The 11,754-nt window shown below is 42.2% G+C and overlaps 2 protein-coding genes across 7 annotated transcripts in view; both read right to left on the bottom strand.

Annotated features, from left to right (window-relative positions):
* Window positions 1-11,754, bottom strand: part of LOC130295322 (olfactory receptor 8H1-like) — a 74,663-nt gene that overhangs the window by 55,498 nt on the left and 7,411 nt on the right. For 5 of the 6 annotated variants that reach the window (XR_008848780.1, XR_008848775.1, XR_008848777.1 and 2 more), the window contains one exon: window positions 1,975-2,360. The exons of the other annotated variant lie outside the window; for it this stretch is intronic. The gene's annotated coding sequence lies outside the window, so the exon portion shown is untranslated. Of the gene's footprint in view, window positions 1-1,974; window positions 2,361-11,754 lie in introns of those variants that run through there. 6 annotated transcript variants of the gene reach the window in all.
* On the bottom strand, window positions 682-1,973 carry LOC130295325 (olfactory receptor 6N1-like). The gene has a single exon (XM_056545963.1). The coding sequence runs from the start codon at window positions 1,971-1,973 to the stop codon at window positions 1,008-1,010; it is 966 nt and encodes a 321-aa protein (XP_056401938.1). The 3' UTR covers window positions 682-1,007.

The raw sequence follows: 11,754 nt of genomic DNA, 5'->3' as shown, positions 1-11,754 counted from the left end.
AATCATAGTGTGTTGGGATTTTACTTCCTGCTCCTGTTTTATGCTGTCAGTGGTTTGGGCAGCATAAAAAAGGTGACAGGTTCCCTTTAAAGGAACCTGTCATCGCTTTCATGCTGCCTAAATTACAAGCCATTGGGGTGGACCTCTATTGCCTCACCTCTCCAAACCTGCCTTGATCTAGATTTCTCCCCCCTAAACCCAAACAGGGACAGATCTATCAATTAAAGGGGTATTCCGGGAAAAAAAATCTTATCCCCTATCCAAAGGATAGGGGATAAGATGTTTGATTGCGGGGGGCCCGCTGCTGGGATTCCCCGCGATCTCCCTGCAGCACCCACATTCTATGCAGGGTTTCTGGGGCTGGAGACGTGATGTCACAACACGCCCCCTCCATTCATGTCTATGGGAGGGGGCGTGGTGGCCTTCACGCCCCCTCCCATAGACATTAATGGAGGGGGCATGGCATTACATCATGTCTCCAGTCCCGGAAACCCAGAGGTTTCTGAAACTGGAGATGCAGCCCCTCATAGAATGCGGGTGCTGCAGGGAGATCGCGGGGGGTCCCAAACTTTGAAATCTAATTAATATTAACATGTAAAGAAGAAAGGAAAATACGAGGGCACTCACGGTATTTCGTTCCAAGCAGAGTTTCTTTATTCAGCCGAGTAAGCCTACCAAAAACCTCATAAAGAAAACCGCCAGTGCCAGTATCTGTGTCTTTTGATTAACTAATAAATATTAAGTTTGCATCTATAAGTTAGAGGTACTATCAATCTATAAATTATATTTTTGTATCAAAATGGATTTCTTGATTGTGACGAAAACCGAATCTAAGTCAATTCAGGTGCAGATTTGAAATTCTACAAGTTAAAAAAGTTCAACTCTATAAGTTATTTGACAATAATAAACAGACAAGACTATAAATTAAAAGACAATCAAATCCACTGTGTGATCTCTAGTCTTTATTATTTTGTTACCACAAAATAAAATAAAGCACATCATTTACATCAACATTTGTTTCCAAGTGTCTTGTTCAACCTACGTATCAATAGAGTTTTGGGCAGAAGTTGTTTCTTCAAAAAGTTTTTGATCTCTTTGTTCCGAAAACTGTAGACAAGTGGACTCAAAAGTGGAGTAAACACAGAATGATGTATCGATGCAGCTAAATCGTATGCAGGAGAATAGGTTGACTGAAGATTCATGTACATGAAGGCGGCACTTCCGTAGAAAAAAAGGGACATTAGAAGATGGGACAAGCAGGTGGAGAAGGCTTTTCGACGTTCCTCTGACGTTTTCATTTTAAATATTGTGACTAAGATGTTTGTGTATATTATAACAGTGATGATAGAATTAAGGATGATCGAGAAGGAGGTGACGGTTAGGTCCATTGTGACGTCAAGGTTACTATTGGCACAAGCAAGGGTTAACAATGGCGAAGAGTCGCAGAAGAGATGCTCAATTTCATTGGGCCCACAGAAAGGTAATCTATACACCATGCTGATCATGGCCAATGGGCTAAGCATACCGAGAAGCCAACATAGACATATGAATATCTTGCATAATTTTGAAGTCATTATAGAGTGATATCGAAGAGCCATACAAACAGCTAGATAGCGATCGTAAGCCATAATACTCAGAAGGAAATTCTCTGTTATTAAGAAGGCATCAAAAGCATACATTTGCAATAAACAAAAATGTAAACTAATGTTTGCCCGTCCCTTGAGGAAAAGGGTAAAAGTGGTCGGATAAACTGTTGTGACAATACAAATCTCCACAATGGATAATGCACCTATGAAAAGGTACATAGGTATGTGAAGGCGGTCATTCAAAACGATGACGACAAAGGTAATTCCGTTACCGCTAGTGATAATAATATAGAGGAAAAGAAATACTATAAAAAGTAACGTGTGGTAAGGAGCGATGCTGGCGAACCCAACCACAACGAATTCAATGACGCTCTGATTATTATACATTGTTCAATATTAGATCAAATTCATCAAAATATGGCCATACATCAATTTACCTTAATCTTTATTTAATTTTTAAATGAAATCAATAAATTGTTGTGTTGAACTATCAATATAATCCGAATCATCTGTTATCAATACTTTGTTTACGCATTTATTATACTTTAAAATTAAATAAATATGCAATTATGTAAAATTTCACAAATTAGTACAGTTCTAAATACCACCCAAAAATGGGTTGGTATTTAGAGAATCACCATAGTGACCAAATTGTTTGTATATCTGAAATACTTTTACCGAAACACAAGTCAATATTTTCCAGATTTTCCAAAAAGAAGTTCCTATTGGTGCTTCCTTGTGGTTATTAGAATGATTGAACCACAATAATAAAAGCTTAAAATGAAGGGGAAAAAAAGGGAAGAAAAAAAACGTGTTAATATCATCATTATCCATGTTTCATAAAGCAGATTTATCAGCAGGAATGTAGCAGGAATTTGGCTAATGCCAAATAGGGCTTCTCATCAGGTTTAAACCTCAAGTGACTTCCCAATCTGTATTTATGGCAGATAAGTCCTGAAAACCCTGGGATGGTTACCATCTGGACCAGGTGATTTGTGTAATTTAATGTTAAAGGGGTACTCTGGTGAAAATGTTTTTTTTTTCTTTCACATCAACTGGCTCCAGAAAGTTAAACAGATTTGTATATTATTTCTATCAAAATATCTTAATCCTTCCAGTACTTATCAGCTGCTGAAGTTGAGTTGTATTTTTCTGTCTCCCTGCTGACACCTCTGTCTGTCTCATGAACTGTCCAGAGCAGGAGAAAATCCCTATAGCAAACCTCTCCTGCTCTGGACAGTTCCTGAGACAGACAGAGGTGTCAGACAGAACAACTCAGTTTCAGCAGATGATAAGTACTGAAAGGATTAAGATTTTTGAATAGAAGTAATTTACTTTCTTTCTGGAGCCAGTTGAAATAGTTTTTTCACCGGAATACCCCTTTAATAAGGCGGCACTGCACTTCTTGTTAGATTAAACAGGTGAGATTATAAAAAAGTGATTGATGGCCTGTTCTCAAGATAAGCCATTAATAGCTGATCTATTGGGTGCCAACACCAAGCACCCCCACTGATCAGCTCTTCTGTAGGGCTGCAATTGATAAATCTATGCTGTGACTAGGGCCAGAAGCAGTTAGTTCTGAGTAGTGGCCATATCTGGTAACTAAAGCTCAGCTATCATTTAGAGTAAAGGGGTACTCTGGCGCTAAACATCTTATCCCCTATCAAAAGGATAGGGGATAAGATGTTAGATCGTGGGGATCCCGCTGCTGGGGATCTCTCCTGCAGCACCCCCGTTTTTCAGCTGCACAGAGTGAGGATCGCTCTGTGGCTGATGACAGGCGGTGAAGGGGATGGAGTATTGTGACGTCACGGATCCGCCCCCTCAATGCAAGTCTAAGAGAGGGGGTGTGACAGTCACCACGCCCCCTCCCATAGACTTGCATTGACGTCACGATATTCCATCCCCTGCACCGCCCGTCATCAGCCACAGAGCGATTATGATCTGTGCAGCTGAAAAACGGGGGTGCTGCAGGAGAGATCGCGGGGGTCCCCAGTGGCAGGATCCCCGCAATCTAACATCTTATGCCCTATCCTTTGAATAGGGGATAAGATGTTTTTCGGTGGAGTAACCCTTTAAGGGGTTTATGCAGCCTTTTTTTTATATATATATATACTTTATTAACAAGATCAGCAATAGTACAAAACATGTTGTGTAATGTGACATAAATAAATCATGCAGATATTTCTAGAAAGAAGGTTAACTGTCCTCAGGAATGACCATTAGTAAAAGATAAGCAGGCATCTAACTTCTGGGTCCCCTGCCAGTCTGGCAAATGCCATACTAATTGTAATGGGGGTGCAAGGTACTACGGCATTGTCTCAACTAGAAACGTAGAATGAGTCAGCAGATAAGAACCATTTGGCCCATCTAATCTGCCCAATATTTTAAACACTACTTAAATATGGCAATGAAACATTACACTTTGCACAACCATTACAATTAATACAAAGAAATATGTAGGCTAGGCGGTAGCACTGGTACAGTCAATGCACCTTTTTGATCACTGGGTGTTGAGAAGTCAGACTCTCTCATAGATCTGATATTTCTGACCAAATCTGGGGATAGGCAGTCAACCGTTTTAGGTGATAAAGTAGGCACAACAATACAATTAGTCTATACAATCTAGAGGAGCCTGCTGTAGTAACACCCACAGTAAAGGAGCACAAAGGGATTGCTTGGATAGTTCTAGGTGCACTCATATTTTTCTAATGTATTTTGTTCTGGATAAAGGTATTATTTTGGATAAAGTTATTATTATTACTATTGAATGTGATGGTCTCTGGTTGACACCTACTAAGCATTCGGAAAGTTTTTAGACACTTTTTTCACATTTTGTTATGTTACGGCCTGGTGCTTAAAAATTGCCTCCTGTCACATGCCCAATACCATCCCTACCGTGAAGCATGTTCAGGGCAGCATCATGTCTGGGGGAAACAAGGCACTGCCCATCACCTGCTCAATACCATCCCTACAGTGATCATGGTGGGGGCAGCATCATGTCTAGGGGAAACCAGGTACTGCCCATCACCTGCCCAATACCATCCCTATAGTGATCATGGTGGGGGCAGCATCATGTCTGGAGGAAACCAGGCACTGTCCATCATCTGCCCAATACCATCCCAACAGTGAAGCATGGTGGGGGCCGCATCATGTCTGGAGGAAACCAGGCACTTCCCGTCACCTGCACAATACCATCCCTACAGTGATCATGGTGGGGGCAGCATCATGTCTGGAGAAACCAGATACTGCCCATCACCAACCCAATACCATCTCTACAGTGATCATGGTGGGGGCAGCATCATGTCTGTAGAAACCAGATACTGCCCATCACCAGCCCAATACCATCTCTACAGTGATCATGGTGGGGGCAGCATCATGTCTGAAGGAAACCAGGCACTGTCCATCATCTGCCCAATACCATCCCTACAGTGAAGCATGGTGGGGGCAGCATCATGTCTGGAGGAAACCAGGCACTTCCCGTCATTTGCCCAATACCATCCCTACAGTGATCATGGTGGGGGCAGCATCATGTCTGGAGGAAACAAGGCACTGCCCATCACCTGCCCAATACCATACCTACAGTGAACATGGTGGGGGCAGCATCATGTCTGGAGAAACCAGATACTGCCCATCACCAACCCAATACCATCCCTACAGTGATCATGGTGGGGGCAGCGTCATGTCTGGAGGAAACCAGGCACTGCCCATCACCTGCCCAATACCATCCCTACAGTGATCATGGTGGGGGCAGCATCATGTCTGAAGAAACCAGATACTGCCCATCACCTGCCCAATACCATCCCTAAAGTGATCATGGTGGGGGCAGCATCATGTCTGGAGGAGACCAGGCACCGCCCATCACCTGCCCAATACCATCCCTATAGTGATTATGGTGGGGGTAGCATCATGTCTGGAGGAAACAAGGCACTGCCCATCACCTGCCCAATACCATACCTACAGTGAACATGGTGGGGGCAGCATCATGTCTGGAGAAACCAGATACTGCCCATCACCAACCCAATACCATCCCTACAGTGATCATGGTGGGGGCAGCATCATGTCTGGAGGAAACCAGGCACTGCCCATCACCTGCCCAATACCATCCCTACAGTGATCATGGTGGGGGCAGCATCATGTCTGAAGAAACCAGATACTGCCCATCACCTGTCCAATACCATCCCTACAGTGATCATGGTGGGGGCAGCATCATGTCTGGAGGGGACCAGGCACTGCCCATCACCTGCCCAATACCATCCCTACAGTGATCATGGTGGGTGCAGCATCATGTCTGGAGGAGACAAGGCACTGTCCATCACCAGCCCAATACCATCCCTACAGTGATCATGGTGGGGGCAGCATCATGTCTGGAGGAGACAAGGCACTGTCCATCACCAGCCCAATACCAGCAGCATCATTTAAACCTTGTGGTCTCATCTTCTAGAAGACTGGAGGCTGGAATCGCTGCCAAAGGGGCTTCAACTAGGTACTGGGGAAAAGAGTTTGAAGTCAGTGCAAAGGTTTAGCTTTAAATAAATTAGCAACAATTTCTAACATTCTGTGATCACTTGGTGGTAGGCTTGGTTTTCTATTTTATTTTAGCACAAGGCTTCAACATAACAAAACACACAAAACTGTAAGGATCTAAAGACTTTTCAAAGGCATTTTAATTCTCTTATCCATTTAAGTCTATATGAGCAGGTTATGAGCGTCCACTCTCTAGGGAAATGAATGAGTTAAAAACACAGAAATGAGCCCTTTACTGAACAGGATCTTCAGCTGTTGCAAAACTAAAACTACCATCATGTGGAAATGTTGCAACAACTAGATAACAAAAAAATGTAAAGCCTTTTATGAAATACGAAAAAATCTGTGAACCTGCGGAATTCTTTTTAGTCATTATGAAGCGACTTTATCTATCACAGGTTTCTCATATGAAGTATTACAAAGTACTAAAGAAACACAAAACCAAAAATACATCTCATATACTGTAAACTAACAAATTTAAGTTGAAAATGTATGGCTACTGACCTGATGAATCAAACTTGGAGTCTTTTACCAGCCAGACACAACCTATATAAGGCGGCAGTCACAACATTCTCGTGAACGTCTATATATATGGGGTATGAGGGCAGATACTATAGTGAAGCCTTTGGGGAATTAAACAGCTGTGCCAATTAGCAATATGTGGAGGAAATACAATTAATGTAAATATAGAACATGATGATTTGTCTTATAGATTCCATTGGTATTGTATTCCTAATAATTAATCCCTTAGGTCTTAATAATGAACAATGGGGTATTGCATAGTTATAGAAACAACCATAATTATGAATTAATTTAATGCATTGCAGCATAACTAATTGTCATATTGAGTAGTGTTGCTCGCGAATATTCGCAATGCGAATTTTATTCACGAATATCGCATATTGGCGAATTCGCGAATATTCGCAAATATAGCAATATATATTCGTAATTACGAATATTTTTTTTTTTTCACAGTACACATCAAAGTGATCACCCCTCTCTCCTTCCAGCTTGTGTGGTGTAAAGAAGGCTCTAATACTACTGTGTGAGACTTGCGTGCGAATTTTCGGATATGCGGAAATTTGCATATGGTAATTTTCGCTTATGCATATGCGAAAATATAACGCGAATATTACGAATATGCAAATTTAACGAATATATGACGAATATTCGTCCATATATTTGCGAAATATCACGAATTCAAATATGGCCTATGCCGCTCAACACTAATATTGAGTAAGGTAAGTAATATACATATGGAACTTAAAAGGGGTTACCCAGTGAAAATGATTATCTAACCTATGTGCCTAGACTGCATATTAAAATTTTTAAATGTTTACTCCCCTAATTTGCTCCCTTGTAGCTTCCGGTATCAGTGCCCTAGTCAGTGATTGGCTGAGCAGTGATGTGATGTGGCACCTGCAGCTGTGGAGGCTTAGACCAGGCGGTGATACCTGAGACTACGTGGGAGCGAAAGGTGTTTAAGGGGTACTCCAGCCCTAAGACATCTTATCCCCTATCCAAAGGATAAGGGGTAAGATGTCTGACCGCGGGGGTCCCGCCACTGCATTCAGCACCCACCTCGGGGAGCTGCACACCGCGCTACCAGCTCAGAATCTGCCGCCACGCCCCCTCCCATAGACTTGCATAGCGGGGGGTGGGTCATGACGTCACACAGGTGCGGAGTCGTGATGTCATGATACTCTGGCCCCGTGGTCGTCACACGGCAGATTCTGAGCTGGCAGAGCGGCATGCATCTCTCCGAGGTGGGTGCTGAATGGAAGATTGCGGTGGTCCCCAGAGGCGGGACCCCCGCTGTCAGACATCTTATCCCTATTCTTTGGATAGGGGATAAGATGTTTTAGGGCTGGAGTACGCCCTTAAGTAGAGGTTTTTGTTTTATCATGCAGTCTGGGCATATAAGTTTATGCCCAGACTACATGAGAAAATAAAAACCTCTACTTAACCCCTTTCACTCCCATGTAGCCTCCGATATCAACTCCTGGTGCATATTATAATACTTAGAAATAGGTCTGTATTACAGCACTTTTGCACATAAGGGTGAATTCCCATTAGGCTACTTTCACACTATGTGTGAGGCTCCGTTACAAACGGATGTTAAGGGCTCTTTTTTTTCACTTTTAATGCCATTAACGTCCGTTATTGTAACGGAGCCTAACGGGAGTCATAACGGGCACAGAGGATCCCTTTCACTTGAATGGGATACCTCTAACTTCCATTATGACTCCCGTTATTCCGCCGGAAGATAGCGGGAGAAAAAGAAGTTGCAAGCACAAATTTTTATCCCGCTATCTACTAATCACACTGACGGCACAAACGTCAGTGTGAAAGGAGCCTTAAATGTGCAGAGTATATTTGGCATATGAACTACCAAAGTGTATAAGTCTAATGTATTTTTAGGTCCCCATTTTGCCCACAGAGGGCAAAATATTTTCCTTTTGGTCTCCATGGGGCCTGTATACATCAGTATACTCAGTGCTGTATTTAGGTTTGTGTTTCCCTAGGCCTGACTGAGCTCATGTACAGTGAAGAAAAGCAATGATCAGTCTATCATTTTTATTGTAGGCTTATTTTAACAGTGGGAGACAGAATGACAACAACAAAAAAAGTCCAGAAAAACACAGTTTAGTAAAAAAAAGTATTTGATCAATCAGCAAGATTTCTGGCTCCCAGGTGTCTTTTCTACAGGTTACAAGCGGAGATTAGGAGCACTCTCTTAAAGGGATTGTTCTTTCAGCTTATTACCTGTATAAAAGACACCTGTCCACTGAGGCAATCAGATTCCAAACTCTCCAAAGAGCTGTCCAAGGATGTCAAGGACAAGATTGTAAACCTACCCAAGGCTGGAATGGGCTACAAGACCATCGCCAAGCAGCTTGATGAGAAGTTCACATCATTTGATGGTATTATTCCCCAAATAAAAGAAAACGCAAAACAACCGTCAATATCCCACGGTTGGGGGCTCCATGTTAGTTCACACCTCATGGAGTCTTAATGATCATGAGAATGGGGAGGAATCTGCCCAGAACTAAATGGAAGGATCTTGTCAATAATCTTAAGGCAGCTGGGACCATAGTCACCAAGAAAACAATTGGTAACAAACTACACCATGAAGGGCGGAAATCCAGCAACACCCTTCTAATCAAGACCAGACCTTTTCCTGTTTACCTTTTTTTGGTCCCACATTTTCTTTTTATGCCAAACCTTTGCCTTTTTTGGCTCCACCTTTTCCTTTTCGGGGACTAAACTAGGATATGTAATGCCTATTTGTATAGTTTGTAGTTTTGTGAACCATTTGAACTGATCAATCTAATGTGGTGTCCCAGCACCAAAGTCTGTCCTGTGGGGAAGAGATTGCCCCGAACACCCACCCTGCCTGACTGCTTACTGGGCCCACTGCTGTATTGTTTCACTATATTTTGTTATGGATTTACTTATGCACAGTACCCTTAAGAAATTAAGGCAGAGTGACCAGAAGACCTTGACGCCCAATGAAAGACCCCCAAACCTAGGGGGGGAGGAGTGTCAGTTAGTATCTAGTCAGAGCTCAGTGTGAGCTGCAGAGAGATTGAAAAGAGAGTGTGTTCCAGCTATCAAGCTAAGGAGAAGCCTAAGGGAGAAGTCTGCTAAATTCCACAGCCACGCAAAATCTCAGGAAAAGACCCTGGTGCGCTGGTGTATTGTCAAAGCCTGTCAGTAAGCAAAAGCTCAGTGGGGAAAATATCTACTTCAGTCAGTCAAGTTGAAGCTTTCAGTCAGCATGTGCTGCCACTAATCTTCAGGCTGCATTCAACAGCCACTACAACTCCCAGCAAGGCATTAGCCTCCCCGGGTTTCACTCTGTCCATCCCTCTGCAACTAAAGTCTGTATTGTTCAAGTTCTGCTACCTCCAGCACAGTAAAGAGTCTACTTCATTATCCCGCGCCTGGCCCAGGAGAAGCTGTGGTATGCTCGGTCCATGTAGGTTAACAGTGCCCTGACATCACAAAGTGATATTTAACCACCTGAGTCACGAACAGGGTAATTTCCAAACATGAGCCACCACCACAAAACTGGCATGACACATCTATACACCTTGCACCACAGACAGAAGCACTAGTGCACCATCATCTTTGGACCAGTGTGGGGACCAAGTACCAAACTTTACAAAATAAAAGTTCTGGCTAGTTTGGGGTTGCCACTGTGTCAATGACATCTGCCACCGGGGTTAGGGGGTTATGGTGGCTACAGTACACATAACTAAATAATGAGAGTTGTATCACCTGCACACACAGGATTTTTAACAAGCTGAGCTGGAAATGACTTTTGCTTTATAGAATGATGTAGTTGACTACTCTTTTCTATTCTGAGTCATCTAGTACATGGATGAAAGGTGCTGAACATGTTTTTTCTTTTCTTTTTGATAACATGGAAGCTAATAATAGCCACTCTATTCCTATACATCACCATACATTGGAAGCATCCATTGGCGCTGTACGTATGGAAATCTTTAAAGCAGTTGCGGACTTTGGGGACACTCATCTGACCTGCAGTGTGATTGCGGGGGTCTGATGAGTGAAGATGGCGTCCGGAGTTCTCTTAACCTCCTCCGAGCCACTCTTTAGGGATCTCCTTGTGTAGTCTGCCATCAGGCAGGCTGTACAAGTGGTTTGACAATATTATTGCTCAGTACTATGCCACTGTATAGCACTGAACATTAATAGCAATCGAAATTTTCCAGAAATAGTCCACTACAGGGACATAAAAATGTAAAACAAATAGTAAAAACATGTTTAAAGAATATAAATTAGCACCTTCCCACCATCTTACAAATAATATTCACAAACATTGAACGTCAAAACTGCCGATTTTTGGCCGCATCACATACCAGAACTAATGGGATTAAAAAGTGTTTTAAAAGTCACCTATATGTAAACATAATACCGATAAACACTACAGATCATGTCACAAAAAATGAGGCCTCATTCAGCCATGTATATGAATAAGTAAAGTGTACTGCGTAAAAACCAAATCCCATAAAAGATGCAAAATTGAGTTGCTCTTTTTTATATTGCCCCCATATATAAAAATGTTTTCATTCTGCTGTAGTTTAAATATTAAAATGAAAAGTATCATTACAAAGTACAATTAATCTCACAAAAAACAAGCCATCGTGTGGCTCTGTGGATGAACAGAAAAAAGTTTTGACTCTTAGAAGGCAAGGAAGAAAAATGAAAACACAAAATTTAAATTGACTCTGCCTCCAAAGCAAAAATGGGCTGTGTCCTTAAAAGGTTAATGAGCCACAAAAAAAAAAAAAAAAAGAGAGTTACTGTCTTCCCATAGTAGTAGTGCCCTCTTTGTGATCAACACAGTACTAGTGCCTCCTGTGTGTCCTTAAAGGGTGGTGGAATTTGTTTCTTTCATATCAACTGGTCCCAGTAGTTAAATGGATTTGTAAATTGCTTCTATTAAAATGTTTTAATCCTTCCTGTATTTATCAGCTGCTGTATACTACAGAGGAAGTTATGCAGTACTTTCCAGTCTGACCACAGTGCTCTCTGTTGCCATCTCTGTCAGTGTCAGGAACTGTCCAAAGTAGGAGCAAATCCCCATAGCAAACCCCTCCTACACTGGACA

This window comes from Hyla sarda, chromosome 11 (assembly GCF_029499605.1).
Source record: "Hyla sarda isolate aHylSar1 chromosome 11, aHylSar1.hap1, whole genome shotgun sequence".
Classification (NCBI taxonomy): domain Eukaryota; kingdom Metazoa; phylum Chordata; class Amphibia; order Anura; family Hylidae; genus Hyla; species Hyla sarda.
This window is presented reverse-complemented; position numbering and strand designations above follow the sequence as displayed.

Coding starts and splice junctions, on each gene's coding strand:
- LOC130295325 (XM_056545963.1), bottom strand. CDS start 1,973: ATGTATAATAATCAGAGCGTCATTGAATTCGTTGTGGTTGGGTTCGCC.